Raw genomic sequence first — 20,625 nt, 5'->3', positions numbered from 1 at the left:
AATGTTAATCGATATCAGTAGCAGTCAAGATGAGTGTTTATTTCACAGGTAAAGTAGTCAGTGGCTACAGAATCCGTGATGGGAAGTGGAGCCTGATTGGGAGACAGTCCCCTCAGCTACCACAGGTATGTTAATAGATCTGAAGACAATATTTGCACACAATATGTCTACAATCTTCCTGATTTATGTCCTGGATAGGGACTTTGTTCTCTGTCATATCTGTCTCTCCTCTTTGCTTGTGCTTCTTTACTATCAACTGTGCAAATGCTCACCAGATTAAATTTTCACCATTAAAATGTTATATTTATATAATGCACCATTGCTTGCTGTTGCCTGGGACCATTCATACAGAAACTCGTAACGTGAGCAGCACGTTAGCAAAACAACCACAGCTTCAGTCCCTGCCTGTGATTCATTCAGGCGTGGTGTTGAGTGTTAGTCAGCTGTTAACTTTGGCAGCATTTGAAGACCAACACTAATCACTGTAGATACTAAACTGGACTTGTGAAAAGAACACATAGGTGGGTGTTGCAGGCCTATGCATAGAGCTGTATCAATTGTATCTACCCACTCTTTACATATTAGCTTGACTCAAAGGTGTAATGTAGTCACTCTCAGGACAGCTCTGAAAAAAAAAAAGAATCCATTAGTTATTTAAGAAAGTAAAAATTTAATGTACAGTATTCTAGACTAATTTCATAGAAAGTTAAATGTTCCAAGCATTTTTCTATTTTAATTGTGATAATTATGGCCTACAACTAAAAATGAAGATGAAAAATATGCCTTTAAATAATGGAATATTTTGTTTTGAATTTAAGTACATTACTCAGATAAACACAGCCTTGAGAGAATTGTCTAGAAAAGTAAAATCGAGGACTTTAGAGAACTTCACACGGAGTGGACTGAGGATGATGTCAGTGCATCAGGAGTTACCAGGTACAGACATCTTTAAGAAAGGAGCTACAACTGTAGCATTCTTAAAATTAGATCACTCCTGAACCAGAGACAATGTCAATAGCGTCTTACCGGGGCTAAGGAGAAAAATCACTAGACTGTTGCTTAGTGGTTCAAAGTTCTCTTTTCAGATGAAAACAAATTTTGCATCTCATGTGGAAATTAAGGTCCTAACCTCTGGAGGAAGATTGGAGAGACACAGAAAGTTTTATCAAGTCCAAAGTCAATGCTGCCATCTACCAGGAGATTTTAGGGCTTCATTCTTCCATCTGATTTGCTTTTCCAGCAGGACTTAGCACCTGCCCACTGAGCAAAAAATACTACCAAATGGTTTGCTGACCATGATACTACTGTGCTTGATTGGCAAGTTGACTCACCTGACCTGAATCCCACAGAGAGTCTGAGGGTATTGTCAAGAGGAAGATGAGAAACACCACACCCAAAAATACAGACGAGCTGAAGGCCACTATCAAAACAACGCAGACTTTAATAACATTTCAGCAGGGCCACACACTGTTCATTTTCATAAAGGCCTTAGATATGTCACGTTACGTCTAATGAGTTTAATGTGTATGAAAATTTGTATTTTTGAGTAAAATCATGAAAAAAAACTTTTTCATGGTATTTGTTGAGATGCAGTAGTACAGTTATTCAAGTAGACTTTGGACAGAAGATTAAACACAGCACAGAATAATTATTGTTTTAGTGGGCTTAATCTTTGAATCAATCGAGCGCCACTCTGTAGAGTTCTAAACTTCTTACACTGTATGTGTTTGACAACAGAAACACATGATTTAGAACAGTAGGGTCATATCTCTAATCATCTAAATAAACTTGTCCTGTATGTTCCCAGATCTTTACTAGGTTCAAACATACCAGATCAGATGCACACAGTACTCTATTGAGACTAATACATCCGACTTCAACTAAGAATTTATATTGATCACAATTGTTTTCCAGTAAAGGGCTGTTTGCTCATTGCTCACTAATGAATTTGTTTTCTCTGTAGGCTTTCTATCCTGCTAACAAAGAAGTGGATGTGAAGTATGGTGACACCGTTGCGGCCAGATGTGTGTTCACTGGTGAGGGCAGAACCTCCAAAACTTACATTGGGTGAGTGCACAACTCACTGCAGCTTCTGCTGGTTGACACTGCATTTGTGATTAGCTATAATTCAGAAGTGACTTTAATTTTCTATTTATACTTGTTATATTTGTTACACTAGTTGATACTAGGATCTAATTAAACAGGTTAAATCGAGCAGTACCTCTTGTTTTCACTTGGGGTTGTAATAAAATATAGCTTATAGCCAGGTATTAAACATTTCAGACCCCTGGTGACAACTGAACGTGTCAACTTCATGTCTGAATGCATACTCTGGTCACGTTTCTGTAAAAATCACACCAGCAGTCTTACTAGGTCACTTTCACCACGACACAAGTTTGAACTGAGCTGTCATTAACAGATAAGAACATACATGGAAAATTTTTCCACGTTTCAATACCAATAATTTGTCAAAAGTTGAGGCAGTTAAGAACATTAATGGAAAAGTGGCCTATGCCTGAAGGATTAGAATACTGTCACTTTAACAGACTGATGAAGCCAGCCATGTTCCGTATCCCATGTTTGAAAGGGACAGACATTGTGGTTTTCTTCCAGTCGTGGTGTGTTCTCTGGTGCACCTTGTGTTTCTTTGTTCTTGCTGTCTGGTTCTAAGAGTCTTGAGAGTAACGGCAAATTGAAGAGTTTCAATGACTGTTTACATATTTGTTTACTACTTTATTCAGCAGTTCTTGAAAAGTTGCCTCATCACTTCAGAACTTTGTTCTCCATTTGTCTGAGAACCATTGCCTTTACGTTACTAGTCAGATACGACCTAATATGTCTATTTAGTGTAAAGACACATGAGAGAAGTCATGCCCAGGTTTCAAGCAGATTGTACTGGTTAGAGTGATGCAGAGCAGAGCTGGATAGTGCTGTTATGCTGTGCAAAAGGACCAGCTGGGATTAGAAGGAGTTCAGTCTTTGAGAGTGTCTATTAACTGTGGCAAAGGCATTTACTGGGCATGACGTTTACCTGTTAAAAATAAACTTTTTACTACTCCGTTGTCAGTGAATATCACCATAGCACTGTATATGGAGAAGTTTTAAGAAGGTCTTAATGTGACAGATACAGCACTGGTCTTTGTTCTTGTTTACATAAACATCATGTGCCTTTTTGCATGTGCAACAGTGAGTCTTCATCCTAAGATCTTGTTTTTGTCTGCAGGGGCACCTCTGATGATGAAATGTGCAACTTCTACATAATGTATTACATGGACAGCAAACATGCTATCCCCTTCCTGAATTGCATGGCGACTGGCCCCAAAGAGCTGTTTGAGCATATTCCAGCTGAAGCAAATGTACCCATCACTGGCACTACTGGTCATATGAACTCTATGATGCACATGGGCCACTCAACAGGTACAGGTGCTGCATGTCTCTAATGCCAAATTTGTATTTTGCAATAATTATTTGTTGTTATTTTTTGTTGGATAACACATAAATGTGTGATAATGTTAGATTTGCGCTTTATTTCATTTTGCTTAATTTGGTTTACATAACTGTAATTTTTCAAAACTGTATAATTTCTTCTGGCTAAACTTTGGTTTTCCCCCAAAGATAATCAAGATAACAGATTGCTGTTGGATGCAAACAAAGCAGAAAAGATTCTGGATCCAGGTAAGTTCAAGGGCAGTGACCTGAATGACCTGCACTGAGCTGCAAAAGTGGTTCCCTCCTTGATCTCAAAGTAACCATATCTTTATGCCGACATTTCCATGTTTTCTACATTTTATTTTTCAGGCTCATCATACAATGAATACGTTCTTTCTCAGTATTCTACACACAGTACTTCACAAAGACAGAGCAAAAGCAGTATTCTTGGAGTGTTTTCTAAATTTATTGGGGGTAGAGGGAGACAGAAATATCACACTTACATCAATATTCACACCTTTCACTTAGTAAATGTTTAAAACACTTTTGGCAGCAGTGGGCTCAGACTCTGGTAGGGCCTTTCTAGGACTTCTAGGACTTACTAGGGTTTGATGTGGAGCCACAGTGTAAAAATTAACAGCAGTTTTAGATGCTGTTCTTCACAGCAATGAATAAATTTTCTGAATGGAGAGATACTGCTGGGTTAGTGTAGAAAAAATCTATATCTGCCAGTAGTAAAGAGGCCCAGGTTTATTTGAGCTGCTGAAAAACTCGCCTATTTCTAGTCCCATAATGCATAGTAGTATAATACACAGGAATGTAATTATGTACATAACGACAGGCTCATGTTATTATTAATTAAAAAATGTCCCAATGGCTCTGATAGAACTCCAATTTTTGAAGAAATTATGATTGTCACTGCAGCTTGATATGCCCTGCTATAATTATACAGAAGATATAATTTCTGTAAGTACATTCTATTTTGAAAAGCCAGCATGTTTCACAAACCCTTATCAGTTCCTTTAAACTCTTAGTTTTCACTTTGAAAGTGCATACTTCACAGAATCCTGTGGACTCAGAGATATTTTATTTTCACAGTCTAGCACAGGGGGAATCTATAAGGTGGTGTGTTTATTTTTAAAAGCCAATATAATTTAGGGTACCTGGTGAGCCTTTTGTAACATTTCAGAACTTTTATTTTGATAGTGTAGCATAACTTAATGTATATACTTAGCTTTCATTCAGCTAACTTGGGTATTTTACTTTGAAAAGCCCACATACGTAAACGTTCTTCCCTTAACCTTGTTAGAGTCTTGTTCCCTTAATAGAACAAAAAACAATATGCAGCTGCCAGATTTTTAAAACACTGTTAACTTGGAGAGACTCTTATTTAGAAGTTTAACCCAACAGTTCTGGAGGACCACTAAATGCTCTGTGGCTTTTATATATTGCTCTGGGAAACATTAGAACATGTTAGAACATATATTAAGGCTTTTTAAAACTTCATTAATGACAGCTATGTTGAGCTGCTCTTAGGTATGTGTAAGGCCCTTCAGCCTTCTGGAATTACTGTGCTGAAGATTCATCTAGCCTCCAGCTGGTCCAAAGCAAGTGAAGAAATGGTTAAGCTCCTCTGCAAGGGAGCGGGGTTGGGTATCATTTTGATTTAGCAATTCTGATTCCGACTTGGCTTAACGATTCTGGTTCCTAACGATTCTCAACTCCGATTCTTTTAATGTGCTTGGTCAAGACAAATTACAGGTTTATTTTACAGAAAAGAAAAATTTAAAATCCTTAGACAGCTCTACCTAGGCTCATGTGCTCACTACTCTTACTGATATTCAGTCCAGAAAGAGTGCCAACGTGTAGCTCAGGAGATGATTCACTTTGCGCTACTGCTGGCACAGTCGTGCATGCGCAGAAGGTCAATGGTTTCCTGGCACTGAATCTGAAATGAGCACAAGAGACTCTCTGGGAATCGATAAGCAGAATCGAAATGAAAGTTTCTTAACGATTCCTTTGGAGTCGGAGTTTTGAAACCGTGTCTAATTTGGAACCTGTTCTCAATGCCCACCCCTACAAGAGAGGCATTATTATCTGTAGGTAGTTCTTGGTTACTCCTGTAGTTCGGTGATATGCCAGATGTTCTGCCACAAATGTGTTGGTTCCCTGCTGGTGAAGTGTTCCTTGTTTTTTCCCTTAAATGCGGCATTGACTTGTTTGATGCCTCTTTTCAGATTGTGCCTTGCAGCACTTTACTGTTCTTTGTCAGCTGATTTTAAGCTTGCATTATGATTCTTCAAGAGAGTCTGGAACTCCTTTGTCATCCATGGTTTACTATTCAGGAAGATGCAGATGTGTTTGCCGAAGGTTACATTGTTAACACAGGTCCTTGTGGTAAAGGCTTCAACTTCTTGATCAGATTTCAGATCCTGGTTGGTACAATGGAAAAAATCCTCCTTCATGCCAGATTTTAACAGTCCTGGTGGATGGCTTCCGTTTTTCAATAAAGAGACTGCAGGGTGGACATAGGGATAGTGACAGGTGATCAGGCTGTCTAAAATGAGAGAGGCTAGAGGCTCTGTGTCCTGAAGCTATGTGAGAGCAGACAGTCAAGTCTGTTTTCCCTTTTAGTTGCACAATTAATGTGCTGGTCCAGTTTCGGAAGCACAGTCTTCAGATTGGCGTAATTGAAATCTTCAGCAACAATTAGGATGCATTTGGGGCATGCATTCTGTTGCTTATTTATGACTATTAGCACCTAGCTGAGAGCTAGTTTTGTGGGGGAGCTTGAGAGGATGAAGGTAGAAGCTTGGGTTGAAGGTGGAGGGTGGGAGGAGGTAGTCGACCTAGTTATTCATGTAAAGTTATTCATCTATGTATATTTACCTTAACAAAAAGTGGAAAGAAATATTTATGAATTAACAAGAGGCCGATCTATTGACAAGGTTTATGTAATGAGGATATAATAAGGAGCCTTTTGACAAATTCCTACTGGACTGTCATGTGCGTTTTAGTGAGGAATGGCTTCCATCTGGCTGTTCTTGTAAAAACACATTACAGAAGTTTTTTTCATGCTTGAATCTTGGTATGAATGTTTTTTTTGTGTGTGTATTTTCTGTGTTTCTCTCACAACTAAACGCAGTCAAGAAAAGCAACAATAAAATGGTGATGATCTTGAATGATGAAAAGAAAAAAATATGTATTTTTTTAATTGTTAAACAATGGACTCTTTACTGTAGTGACTTGCATTAAGCAGCATGGCAGTCGTCATTCCTGCCCATTGGCCTTTGTATTGATTTCTCCTGGTCAGTTCTGCTTTGCTGTAATTTACAAACAGGAAAAGCTCGGGAGATCCATTATTGAAATTGCAGAACAGACATTTTCATGTGCGTGTGCAAAATGCACTCTTCATTGTTCTTCACTACGATCAGTTTAAAAAGTTGTCATGCATTTTCATAAAGTAAATGAAATGGGTTTGACTGCTGCATTGCAGAGTTGTACAGCTGATATAGATGTGGTGTCCAAAATGTATGGAGTACGATAGAATGAAAAAACTTTGCCACTATAGGACATGTCATGGAAAGGAAATAATTACTGTAGGAGAGAGTGGAGTAAGATGAGCCAGTTTTTACTTGAGGTGTCACAACAGTGGAGGCATGACAGTAATGTCTAAAAATAAAACATGTACATATACTTCAGGATGTGAGCCATCCCTGGAAATAATTGGTTTGGATCTAAAATAAACTGTTTTTAAAATATGTCTTTCAAAAAAAAAAAAAAGTGCTTTTTTTTTTGGCTCAGCTTGGCCCCAGCGAGTGGTAAAATGGAGAAAAGATGTCAGGGTAAATTGTGGCATCAATTATGTTGAAGTAAAATTTTAAATTTCATACCTCATATAATGCTAGATCTGTCTCCATTTGCTCATCCAAGACCTGGTGGGCATATCCTGTTCTCTTGAACCCTGTTCTGGTTACTTATTGTTTGTTTTGGCTTTTTTTTTGTCCGTGAATCGCTTTAAAATCATTCTATCAATCTTCATCTGCCTTGCCGCCTGACATATGGACTTCCCATTCTTTACTTCTCTGACAGTTCTCTCCAAATCCTTAAGAGAAATTGAAGTCTTGTCTGTCTTCCACTTATGCACACAAATGGCCTCAAAATGAAAATGTCACGTCATTTTGGTTATAAAATGTAAAAATACAATATAGAATTACAATAATGTAATTATTTACCAGTAATCATAGGTGGGAGCCAGTGGCTCAATGTAACCCCAGCCTTCTGACTCAGCTAACCTTATGCCACCATTTGTGTATCATCCAGGCAGTTCAGAGCGAACTTCATCCTAACAGCTCATTCTCACATTGTAGCTTACTAAGGCACTAATACAGGTGTGAAGTTGTTTTAGATGTCTCAATAATTGTTCAGACAGAACTCTCATAAAACCATAAATACGAAAAATTTACTTTGAACAACACAGAACTGTTTTGTTAACTAAAATGTGCTTACCTTTTACTCCATGTGCTCCTTCTCTTCATTGGGAGAGTATAATGGATACCTCCTCAAAAATATTTGGTGCCTTGACCAATTTTTTCCATGGTTTTCTAGAAACAAGTGGTAACCAAACTAACCCACAGGCTCATCTTACCCCACTCTCACTTATTTTATCTTTTCGCCATACTTGTCACAGATCAGTATTATTCCAGCTTTTCTAACAACGCTATTTTCCCTGTGTGGACTTTGTTCATACACTATCATCTCGTTTATTTCCACTCTTCCCTGTCCTTCTCTGTCTGTCTGTGCAGGTGACCTCTATTCTCTTGTGTCAGAGCTGCTAGGCCAGAGTAAGGATGTAGTTCACGTTCATAGGTACAACCCCAGCAAGTTGCAGAGAGCCCAGGCTGACTTGGTGGCTCAAATTGATAGCTTAATGCAAAAGACAGACCTGGGCTCCCCCAGTACTACACTAGCCTTCCAAACCAGGGAGGATCCTGTCTTGGTGAGGGACAGAGTTCACAGATTCCATCAGCTTGAGGCCACGACCAAGCTGCCAAGAAGCAAGCTGCTAGCTGAAGGACAAGGTGGGTCCTGGATGCCGTTTCATTGTTGTCAGTGTTTTCATTTTTACGATTAAGGCTTATAGCTCACGGGAGTCAGAAATCCTTTTCTAAGATCAATCACAGAAAAGGATTTACAATACAGAAATGTCCAACTGCTGAAAAGTATGCTATTTTATACACTCAACACTGGGTTGGGCTTTGTTTACCTGGAATTACTGCATCAATGCAGTGTAGAATGTAGGTGATTGGCCTGTGGCACTGCTGAGGTGTTATTGAAGTCCAGGTTGCTTTGATAGTGGCCTTCAGCTCATCTGTATTTTTGGGTCGGGTGTTTCTGATTTTTCTATTTAAAATACTTAATATGGGGTTTCTATGTGGTTCAGGTCAGGTGTGTTTACAGAGGAGAATATTAGTGTGGGAAGCACGCTGAAACCGAGAGGAAAAAGATGTGCATGTACAATTTTTAGTAGTTTAGTCTGGATAAACGTTTGCTGTGGCACAGTTTACTCCGCTCACCTGCACACACTCAGATATCACACAACCAGCTGTTGTGTACTCTCCCTAACCCACTGACTCCTCATCTGCTCTCAGGTGTGTGAAGTAGGAATGTGTTTTTTAGAGACAGAGGAGCACAGGAAGGCAGATAAGCGCAACACCCTCCTTCTGTCTGAAAGGCTTTGCTGACCAACACGAATCAAATTTTTCACTAATCACGGGAACTGTGTGAAATCCCTTCCACCTTGAAATACTCCATTATCATTCTGCCGTCTAACAAACCTTTGATTCCTAACAGTCGGACAGTTAAGACCTCTCCCCCTCACCATTCTCCGTAGCATGGACCAACAAGGATACATTCAAAAACGAAAAGATCAAGCGGAGAATATACTTCCTGCTTCTAAATTACTTCCAATCCTTGATTATCCTTTTGAACACATATCATGCACTATAGTGCAATAAAAACATTCTGTAATAATGTGTACATAATTAGCATAATTAGCATAATTAGTGTACATAACAGTACATAATCAGAGAGTTGCAGTTTGGTAGATGGGTGTTGACTCACATGGAGTCCATCTGCCCTTTGCAGATATTAATTTTGGTTCTACAGCGTGTCTACCCACCCACCTACACTGTTTGGAAACAAACAGTTGGCTGAGCCGGTCTAGTCGCTGGCCACCCAACCATGAATGGGCAGTGCCAGGTTACATGTTTACTGGTAGCAGACAGCTTTACTGACACTTACAAGCTGACTGACCTGACTACATACTACAGTAATATTACACATGTATAAAACCATGAATAATCCAGTAGCTGTAACTACTGGGTACACTACAACACAGAAACAGCATACACTGATGGCTACAACCTCTCTGTCCACCTCCCTAAACTCATAGTTCAATTTATTTGTCAAAAAAAAGACAAAACACACAATGAACATAACTGAAGTTGAATTTGGCTGACAGTTTTTTGTTGTTGTTTTTGATTTTTTTTTTTTTTGGTGTGTGTTTTTGTAGTGATACTGGGATAATATTGTTGCCATTTCTTATGGCTATGATAACCGTTTATGTAGATTCTCAGTCATCCAGGTCATGGTAATCTTAGGAGCTTCAGTAAAAAGCAATCAGACTTCTCTTTTTGGTTCTTGAAGATGTTTCACCTCTAATCCGAGAGGCTTCTTCAGTTCTGACTGACTGGCGAGGAGTTTCAGATGTATACAGCTACTGCAACTCAAATGGTTAATTGCCTATTAATGACTCTTGACTCACATGCCTCAAGGTGAATAGTTGTGGAACCAGGTGGTCCAACAATAATGACAGCAATCATGGTCATTCAGCTCCTCGTTTACACAAGAAAGAATCTGAATCTGCCATGTGAGAAGTGACTCTCGTTGTCAATGATGGCGAAAATTTCTAGGGAAAGACCTCATCACTTTGTTACTGGTGCTTGGTAAGTGTCAGACCCCCCTCCTCTGTTTAGAGTTGGTCGTTCAAGTTTGACATAGATGCCTTCTTTCACCCTTTTTTCAAAGCATCTGTCGTCTCTATTTGGAATGTGTATAATACCTTCTTAAAAGGAGCGTCCATTGTCCATTGCTTTAAGCTCTTTCTCATGTTCTTGAGTCGTTCCTACGCAGTTTTTTTGCAGTGTGGCAGGGGAGTGCTGTTTCCATGGGGGTGGTCGTGCTTAGTCTGCCACATTACTTAGGTAGGTGGTATGTTTCAAAGTAACATCCACATGATTGTCCGGAGCCAAGGTTCCCAAGCAGAACATTGCGTTGTGACATGATGATCAATTTACTCACTTCCCCTGTCAGTGGTTTTAATGTTGTCGCTGATCGATGTATATGGCATTCATATGATCTTATCTCACCCTTTGCTGATGGTTGGTGATTCATCTATAACAACTTCCAATGAGGTTGGACACACATATTTCAGGAATTTGTTAATTTTCACAGTGTGGAGAAGCCTGATATGGAAACTACTAGAAAGTTCAGAAGCACAAATAGACATTTTTAAAATTTAGGAGAGGTAGTGCTACATTGCCAGTCAACCAGGAGCAAATTTTTGTCATGTCTTAATGTGACCTCATTGCAACATTTTATTTGTCTGTGCAGTTATTTGATGTCATCTTACATCAGGACAGGAATACAGTAATCAACATGTACAATAAAATAGATGTATGTATGAGAAGCCTCTTTTATAAACAGTTGCCAAATGCCAGTGATCACCTTTTACATTGTGTTGTAGCTTCCCTTCACTCATGGGTTTGTGTGTCTGTGTCTGTGTCTTTATGTGTGGTCTAGACTTCCATTTGGAGCAGGACTCAGCATGGCCACAGGGTTCTCTCCAGCTGGGTCAAGTGTCAGGTCTTGCCCTAGACTCGGACTCTAACTTGGTAATTTTCCACAGAGGTGACCACCACTGGGGGGCAGAGTAAGTTGCTTCAATATATGATACATCCATTTTGTTCTACAGGCTTTCTTGAAGCTAAACCTCTAAAGTCTAATGTTTAAATGTTACTTGTTTAACTGGAGCACTCGCTACCAATACCTCCTTTAGCTGCCTGTGCTGGCAGACAACACAGCTCTACTCCCCATATTACCTCATGTTTAAACCTGGTACTGTGGTATCACAAAATGTGTTCGTAGCTGGTGGCTGATCATTTGTACCAGGGCACATGGACAAAATGACTTCAGTAGTGATGTTTTTGTTGCATTCACACTGTCAAAGCAACTAGATGAGGGTGTCCCCTGCCCCAATAAAGCGGTTTATGGAAAATGGAAGGATAGATGGATATCATCTCTGCTACTGAGCCGTCATTTACAGCTGATAGCTTATAGCAAACGCTCAAATAGATAAAAAGATAGCATTTTTATATTAGAACATCTTCACATACTCTTCCAGTGGTCCTAGAAATACATAATTTGTGTTTTGTTTGTGTGTTTTCAGCTCTTTTAACAGCCAGGCTAGGTACCAGCAGAGGTCCCTAGGGCCAATTCAGCAGTCTGCTATTTTGGTTGTGGAACCAGCGAATGGAAACATCTTGAAGGCTTCTGGCAGAAACATGTAAGTACAGATAGTGTGATTTGGTTTTATTTGTTAGGAAGGTGAGTGCTGTGTGTACAGAAACAGCCAGGGACTTCTCTTTGGCATTGCAATCAGAGTCAAACCTGTCTTGTTATGATGCATTTCTCTGTGCAGGTTTTATTTGCCTCATGGAATAACTACAGACAAGGAGAACAATTATTGGGTGACTGATGTGGCTCTTCATCAGGTAAGCTGCAGCTGGTGTTGTATCCAGTACTTATAATCAGCTGCTTCCAGCCAGTCATATCTAGTTATTTAGAAGTTCAAAGTGCTGTTGAGTGTACAGCTTTACATTTTTATTCATTCAGATATTTAATAAATAGAGAAAATAGTCCTACACTGCTGGAACTTCAGGTCCTGTTAGATTACATTCATTATTGATGAGTATCATCAATCTAAGCTGTTATTGTGTTTTTGTCACAGTTTTATTATTATGGACATTATATTTTGTAGCCTCTTAGATTCATAATTGTACTCATAAAGTGAGTGACAAAACTATGTTGTGATTTGGCGCCCAAACTCTATTTTAAGCACTCTGTGATGTTTTTTTTAATGAATATTGGTGCGAAAATGTGGAAAAAGTCTTCCCCACTTTGCACAACTCGAAGCACTATCCGTTAATGTGACAGTGCAGTTCAGGCTTGAAAGTTAAAGTACAGAAATGTTACTAGGTCTAATCTGGTAACACTGCTGGCACGACTTTTATTCAAAATATGACGAGGGTGCGCATTCAGACATGAGGTTGACATGTTCAAGTGCTGTCACCTTATCGGAACAGGATACATATTTGAAAAGTGCTTAAGTGGAATATTGTGGAAATTGTGCCAAAATTACTGTTCGTCCTTGTATACAACGAAAATCAAAGCCATTGTCAGCTTTCTGTATCACATTAGAAAATGTAACATTTAGAGATATGTTTCTTCAGTAATTAACAATAATGAGCTGTTACTAATGAACTAAGAATTATTTATCGAATAATTCATTTACATTTCTAAATTATTTGGAAGTTGCATGTTATTTACAGGCAGGAGATTTGATGGTTAGGTATTCAGAGACCTTAAAGTTCAAATCCAGGTGCACCCACTGCAATAGAGGCATTGAAGACTGCTCTTTCTGTACCCTCTGTAGGTGTTGAAAGTGAGCGGTGATGGCAGAGACAGAATCTTGTTGACACTGGGAGAGGCCTTCACACCAGGAAGTGACAGCAACCACTTTTGCAAGCCCACCGACGTGGCCGTTGACACTGAAACTGGGAACATCTTTGTGTCTGATGGCTACTGCAATTCCAGGATACTGAAGTTCTCTGCTGATGGCAAATACCTGTCTGAGTGGGGTGCAGGTACTCTCTCTCTCTCTCTCTCTCTCTCACACACACACACACACACACACACACACACACACACACACACACACACACACATTAGCCAATGTCTGAAAAGCAGGAGGTACCTAAACAAGCAGTCTTTCACTGCCAAATCCTGTTGAACACCATTTTGTCCTTTAACCCTCGTGTCGTTCTGCGGGTCAAAATTGACCCGTTTTAAAGTTTGAAAATGTGGGAAAAAAATATATTTTCACAGTGAAACATCTGATGTCCACATTTTCAACATTTTTGGGAAATCTTTGAACATTTTTTGGTGGAAAAAAAGAAATGTTAAAAATGTTTCTTAAGAGCATTCAGAAAAAAATCAACCAAAATCCAGCGAATTTCGCTGAATTTTGGTTGATTTTTTTTTCTGAATGTTCTTAAGAAAATATTAGAAGTTTTACTGATATATATGGAATCACTTTAGATATTTTTAGGATTTTTTGGGGGAAGATTTTTACTCATTTTTGGAAAATATTTACAAGAATTTTCTTGCCAAATTTTTAAAATAAAACTTTTAAGGGGAACTTGTAAGGAATTATTGGAATTTACTTCCTGAAGGTTTTGCAAAGTTTCAGAAATTTGGGGATTTTTGTTGCAGAATTTTTGGATTTTTTTCAGACAAGGTGACAATATTTTTTGGTGCCTGTAAATGGGGACAACAGGAGGGTTAACAAATGCCTCACACTTGAAGTTGCAGAGTGTTAATAAGTTGATCAATCCACTGTGTGTATACATTAGGTTTTTGGGTGCAACTAGAAGACATTAGGACATGTTGTTGTGTCTTACTCATGTGTAATACGTGTGTTACACATTTCAGAAATGCCAGACTAGTTCTTCACTAAGTTAAGACACATTTCAGGCTGTAAAGTAGGTTAACCTATTTAGTTTCAATTTTATTCAACTTTATACATACTTTATACAACTTTACACCTAACTGAGGACAGACAGCACAATTTTTTGCAGGGATTTTAATTAACTTGTCCTTTTTTTTAGCGATGAAATGCACATCATGCATCAGTTTTAAATTCAAACAGTCTTTCACTCTGCTGTATATAGTGGCACTGTAAACTGATGTGTTCTGATTGGGGTATGACAAATATCCTATCAGTTCCAAATCTCCTTTTTTAAAAAAAAAAAAAAAAAAATTACTGTAGCTTTGCCAGTGTTGCTGTTTTCAGATTTAATAAACAGTTTTTTTTTTTAAACTGATTTCTTAATATTGCCATAATCCATTAGGTTTACACATATTTGCCACCAATGCAACACTGAATGCAGTTCGCACAAATTCATGTATCTTGTCCAATTTTTCTGACTGAAGGCTCATCGGACAGGAGAAGACGCATCCCGTTCCAGATCCCCCACAGCCTGGTGTTCCTTCCTGACAGGAAGGAAGTTTGTGTGGCTGACAGGGAGAACGGCCGTATCCAGTGTTTCATAGCTGAAACTGCAGAATTTGTCAAGGAAATTAAGAAAGACGAGTTCGGAGGGGAGGTGTTTGCCATCACCTACAGCACTGCTGGGGGTCAGTCGTCACATCATGTCAATTTATCTCTATCTTTGTTGTTGTTGTTGCTCAGCCGGATAGTGGAAGGGAACTTTTTAGCATTGGCCATTAGCAGGGCCTGACAAAGATATCGTTGAATTGTACTAAGGCAATATTAAGATCAAGTGCAACTAAAAGGCTAGCTTTAACAGTTGTTAATTCAGAGATTCCTTTCAAACTGCGGTTCTGTAAGGGCTTGAGGATTTTTGTGTGTGTGTGTGTCTGTGTGTGTGTGTGTGTGTGTGTGTGTGTAGGTGGCCTAATCTTTGCAGTGAATGGGGAATCTCCGTTTCGCTCAGCTCCACTTAAAGGTTTCGTAATAAATTATTCAACCAAGGATATTTTGGATACTTTCAGCCCAAACAAAAAGGTAAACACACTTCAGATGACATAACATTCACTTACCTGAAAAATGAGAAGACATACAGAGACACATGTGCTCCATGTCTGTCATGTGTTTCTGTCTATGCTGTACTGAAACACCAGAGTAGGCTGTGTGAAATTTAGGACAAAATAAAAAATAAGCCCCTACTCATTCATAATTTGTGTGCAAGTAACAGAGGTTTACAGCTAGAATTGAACCAAGGGTGTTGCAGTTGAATTGCATTCAGCAGAATGATCTAACATTGTATCTGATCCATTAGCTAGACATGATTATCCTTTGTGGGTTCATGGGCTTCTGGGAAGAGCATCTCCAGAAATTTTTCTTAGGAGTAGTATGATTAGGCCAGTGGCACACCAAAAACCATAACTTTGATTTCTTATTTTACAGTAAATTAGCAGGCTTATCAGTAGACCTAGCCAGGTACAGTTAACATGTAGTTTTTGTGGTAGACCACCATTCAAATTAGCACAGAAAAAGATTTTTCAGTGTATTTGAGGGAAAGATTTTAAGCCATAAGCAAAGCATCTGCAGTTTATTTATGATTTTAATGCAAAGACAACAAAACTGCAGCAATCTACGGTACCATAAAATGTGTTTTCATTGTTACTCAGCTACTCGTTACAATAATTTGTTAGTTAATTCAATGATTAGACATCTTGTTCTGGAATTTAACGACATGTACAATAATGTCACTGTTGCAAATATACTGATATGGAATAGCAGAATGTCCCAAATGAAAGAACTTGATATAACAAAAAATATTTTGCCCTTAGGATCAGACTTTTACAGTAAAATAATATCCAGCTGGGATGGAGCTCAGGATTCAGCTGTGTATCAGATGATTTAACTGCAGCTGAGAGCTCCCCTGCCTGAACTAAAGACAAGAGCACACTGGAATTTTCCCTTAGATCAAAATCAATCCTGACTCCATGTCTGGGATAATTTACAATAATTATTGAAGTTACTGCTGTGTTGTGTGTGTAAATGCACACACTTGTCTTGCTTTGCAGACATTGATATTCATCTCACTGCTTTCTAATGCTGCAGGTATTTAATAAACTCAGTAGAAAGACTCCTAAGATACCTGGAAGCACCAAACTAGACTTCAGCACTTCTGAGGTCTGTGTGTGCACCTCAGTTAAGTAAAGTCATGCAAACTGTATTCTTTGAATTCACACTGTTGTTTATGGACACAACGTACAGCTGTCTAGCTACTGGTATTTGCGTAGCCATTAAAGCTTTTTAGGGAATGCAGTCTTCTTAATGTCAGTCATATTACTGCAAAGTTCCACAGTGACTTTATCCACTGACATATAATTGAGGTTGCTTCCTAAGCTTTGATCTGCCAGCCAACTCTGGTTGATCTAATTGATGCAGTTTGAGATTCAGACACTTTTATGCTGAATTAGAGCAATCCAAGAACCTCCTAATATTTTTATACTGTATGAGTTAGAGATTCATAGAGCAAACAGGTGAAATTTTGCCAAGCTACAGTAAACAAAGTTGATCTCAGGTTTGCAAGTTCACTCCTTATCTCCTGAACCATACAGACATGTTCTGTACTGAGAACATTGTGATTAACTGATGGTTGCTCCCATTACCTGGATTTTTGAACTGATCTGTGTTTTCCTTCATTTGCAGGACTTTAAAATGCCTCACGACATAGTTGAAACCAGGGATGGCAGCGTTTTTGTCGGGGATGCGGGCAGTAAAGCGGTCTTCAAGTTCACCACTCAGAGTAAATTCAGCTTCATTAAGATGATGATAAATGGAATTATTAAATATTGCGCAGAACTCATCGTAGCTTGTGTGCTTTTTTTCATCTTAATTTTCCAGAGTTGCATCGCTCTGTTAAGAAAGCTGGGATCAAGGTTGAAGAACTTGAAGGTGAGTTTAGCTGAGTTTTAGAAGTACTTGCTGCTGCCGGGTCTCCAGCAGGTTTAGTGATGCTGCCGGGCAATGCAGTATGTAACACGCATCAAAACACCTGCAGCCTTTGTTTCCTATGCAGACCCTTGGAATAAAGGTGTAACTTCATGAGATGACACTTATACACCCTGTTCTGTTCCTCAAAAAACATTCAGTCTTCAACAAGCACCTCTGGGTTACTGTACTCTTGGTATTTCTTCTGTCTGTATGATACATCCAGATGACCTGTAGGCATCAAATGATTCAACATGTTGAATCATCAACTAGTAAGCTCTTAGAGCTCTCATCAACCAGGAGTCAGTTGACGAATGTTTGTTGATAATGTTGACGTCCCCAAGCAACAACAGAAGCTGAGTGGGAACCGTGGTAATCATAATGTTCTTGTCTGTTTAGAAATGGAGGCATATGTCCGAACCAATGTGAGGCCTGAACGCAACATGTCGAAGACAGCAGCAGTTAAAGAGATGCAATCTGTGTCTCAACAAACTCAATCAGAAGCAAAGGCAAAAGAAGAGAAAAAGAGTGCAGCAAAGCCAAACACAGCGGACGGTGTGCTACCAGCCATCATCACCACCCTGCTGCTCATCCCTCTGCTGGTTGTCATCTCCATAGGACTCTTCATTTGCTGGAGGAAAAATAGTATGTATGATGTTAGATATGATGCGATGTGCTGAAGACATCCAAAAGATTCTGATTTTGAACAGTAATGAGTAGAAATTCAGGCACACATTTCCATGTGATAAGGGTTAAAAGTCCTCACGTATTTCCTGTAATTGTTCCTTTTTCCCATATTGACTATACATTGTTCTGCTCTGTTTACTTTGTTGTGTTTGATACTCTTAATGTTTGATCAGCATTCAGCTAATGTTGTTAAATATTTGCAGACCGATGTGAGGTGAAAACTGAACCCAGCTCTAGGGTAGGGATCTTGGGAAAAATAAGAGGTAAGTCATTCATGGCACTGAAAGTTAAATAAGTATTTACATTGTGATTTTTACACACTGTCTGAACTATACATGATTTGAGATACTCTGCCTGAGGATTTCCATTTTATTACAAGTTGCTGTGCCAATCATTTTATTTGGCCTTAAATGTTTTAAATGAAAAATGTATTTGATAGTACTGGATACAAGACTTGTATTTTTATCATGAGGTGTTTTCTGCAGTTTAAGGGAATGAATATTTCTAATCCACCACTTGAGCTACCTAATATTGGTAATATTGGGATATCTTTTTTTCTGACAATTATAAAGAAATTGATTAACACATTTAACACACTCTTAAGGGTCTTAAGGGGGGAAGGCATGGTTTAGGGGGTAGAGCAGGTTGTCTACTAATTACATAGTTGGCGGTTTGATTCCCTCCATGCTCTGCAGTGTCCTTTGGCAATCACAAACCCCAAATTGCACCTGATTACCCATGAGCACTTTGCCATTGGTGCGTGATTGTCCATATGAAAATGAAACAGAAAAGCTGTTTGACATTCAACTTTTAAAGTTACACTGCCCCCTGCTGTTCTCTGCTGCTGTCACCTTCATACAGCCGAACCAGCATCTGATCAGACTCACTATGAGTATTTATTTCATTACATTCCATTTGGCTCCAAATGGGTTGATATAACGCCGATATCTAATGACATAAACAGCTGGTTAGCTGCTCGATTCCCAGCTTGAACATATTTGATATCCATAGTGCCACCTACCTCCAACAGCAGGTTAGCCTCATGTAACAAACATCATCTGATTTACATGAAATGTACAGGATGTTTTCTACACATGGTATCCAGCAGCATGATGGATAATTAGTGTGTGTTCTCTTACATTTCATGGTAAACACAGATGTGTATGTAACTAAACTGCATCACCCTGTAAGAGTTCACTTATCTTTACTACATTCTGGACATTTGGAAATTTGCTCAGACCAGAAAATATTTTAAATGTGAAAATATGAGTTATTTTTAAATTGTCCTGCTTTCGCATGGGGCCAGTAATATTCCAGTGCAGATGTTCATTCAAACTGTATGGCCAGTTTGAATGCTTGAGCCACAAATCTTACTTTACTGTGTCTTATTGTCATGCCATGTTATGTTAGTGACACCTTATTTTCTCCTCTCTCGTGTTTTGCCTTCGGCCAGGTAAAGCAGTGGGCAGTCTGAACCTGGGGAACTTCTTTGCATCCCATAAAGGTTACAGTCGTCAAGGCTTTGACCAGCTGAGTACTGAAGGCAGTGACCAAGAGAGAAACGACGACGACAGCAGCGACTCTGAGAATGAGGAATACTCTGCTCTGCCACCACCTCAGTCCTCCTCTTAGACGGTGTGGGGTCAGCTGCTATCTTCCTGCTTACATTGCTGAGATGTGGTTATTCATCATTTGTGTAAATGTTGTATCAGCGGCCAGTCTTACTGTTTATATATTTAAATATGTTGTTGTATATAAAAAAAATTATTTGGAATAATTTAGGTAATTTATTTTATCCTAATTTATTTTTACCCCTGGACTTGATGAAGCCTTGGTGACACGCTTCACCCAACTCACTATTTGTTTTCCTAAAAACAAACTTTCTTAATATGTTATATATGATGACACTATATATATATATATATATATATATATATATATATATATATATATATATATATATATATATATAGTGTCATCATATATAACATATATATATATATATATATATATATATATATATATATATATATATATATATATATAGTGTCATCATATATAACATATTTCGAGATTTTTTTTTTTTTAATTGCCCTTTGACCCACTTCCAGCACGATTTTTTCCACAAATTGAAATTTGAGTGTCTCAGGAGCACCTACATTTTTACTGTTACTTCTCATGCCACTGATTTATGATCTTCAATGCTGGACAAGTACAGTCTTGAACAAAAGCATACATCATTTTTTAAAGACTGTATATCATGGCAGTCTTGAGTTTCCAATGACTCTTATAACTCTTGAGTTCTTTATGATGAAATCATTGAAACACATGCATCTTTGTCAAAACAACAAACAATCGCGTATTTTGGTTGTCTGGCAGATTTATATACATACAACATCTTGAATTATCTGCTTCGATGATGTAGAAAGCAGTGTAAATCATATCTTCTTAGTAGCATGGCCTCCTAACTGTTAGTGAGTGATTATGATTGACTACAGCTGCTGACTTCTCTGAGCCGATTCAAATAGGGCCCATTTGATACACTCACTAGACTACAGTGGAAAAGTCAACAAAAAGCAAAAACCCACTAACAGGTGCCATGATGAAGAGATAATCAGTGTTATTCACTTCACCTGGCCGTG

General features: G+C 38.6%; 1 protein-coding gene across 3 annotated transcripts in view; it reads left to right on the top strand.

Annotated features, from left to right (window-relative positions):
- pam (peptidylglycine alpha-amidating monooxygenase) overlaps positions 1 to 19,893 on the top strand; it is a 35,908-nt gene extending 16,015 nt beyond the window's left edge. For 2 of the 3 annotated variants that reach the window (XM_023286296.3, XM_055004080.1), the window contains exons 12-27: positions 49 to 125; positions 1,964 to 2,067; positions 3,224 to 3,417; positions 3,616 to 3,675; positions 8,235 to 8,510; positions 11,293 to 11,422; positions 11,939 to 12,055; positions 12,191 to 12,263; positions 13,205 to 13,415; positions 14,764 to 14,967; positions 15,243 to 15,358; positions 17,015 to 17,111; positions 17,210 to 17,260; positions 17,696 to 17,941; positions 18,187 to 18,246; positions 19,437 to 19,893. In XM_023286296.3, the coding sequence (XP_023142064.2) occupies positions 49 to 125; positions 1,964 to 2,067; positions 3,224 to 3,417; positions 3,616 to 3,675; positions 8,235 to 8,510; positions 11,293 to 11,422; positions 11,939 to 12,055; positions 12,191 to 12,263; positions 13,205 to 13,415; positions 14,764 to 14,967; positions 15,243 to 15,358; positions 17,015 to 17,111; positions 17,210 to 17,260; positions 17,696 to 17,941; positions 18,187 to 18,246; positions 19,437 to 19,615 (2,195 nt within the window). In that variant the 3' untranslated portion in view covers positions 19,616 to 19,893. The remainder of the gene's footprint in view (positions 1 to 48; positions 126 to 1,963; positions 2,068 to 3,223; positions 3,418 to 3,615; positions 3,676 to 8,234; positions 8,511 to 11,292; positions 11,423 to 11,938; positions 12,056 to 12,190; positions 12,264 to 13,204; positions 13,416 to 14,763; positions 14,968 to 15,242; positions 15,359 to 17,014; positions 17,112 to 17,209; positions 17,261 to 17,695; positions 17,942 to 18,186; positions 18,247 to 19,436) is intronic. The other variant, XM_055004081.1, reaches the window with a different exon arrangement.
- The last annotated feature ends 732 nt before the right edge of the window (positions 19,894 to 20,625 follow it).

Source organism: Amphiprion ocellaris, chromosome 17 (assembly GCF_022539595.1).
Source record: "Amphiprion ocellaris isolate individual 3 ecotype Okinawa chromosome 17, ASM2253959v1, whole genome shotgun sequence".
In the NCBI taxonomy this organism is placed as follows: Eukaryota; Metazoa; Chordata; class Actinopteri; family Pomacentridae; genus Amphiprion; species Amphiprion ocellaris.
This window is presented reverse-complemented; position numbering and strand designations above follow the sequence as displayed.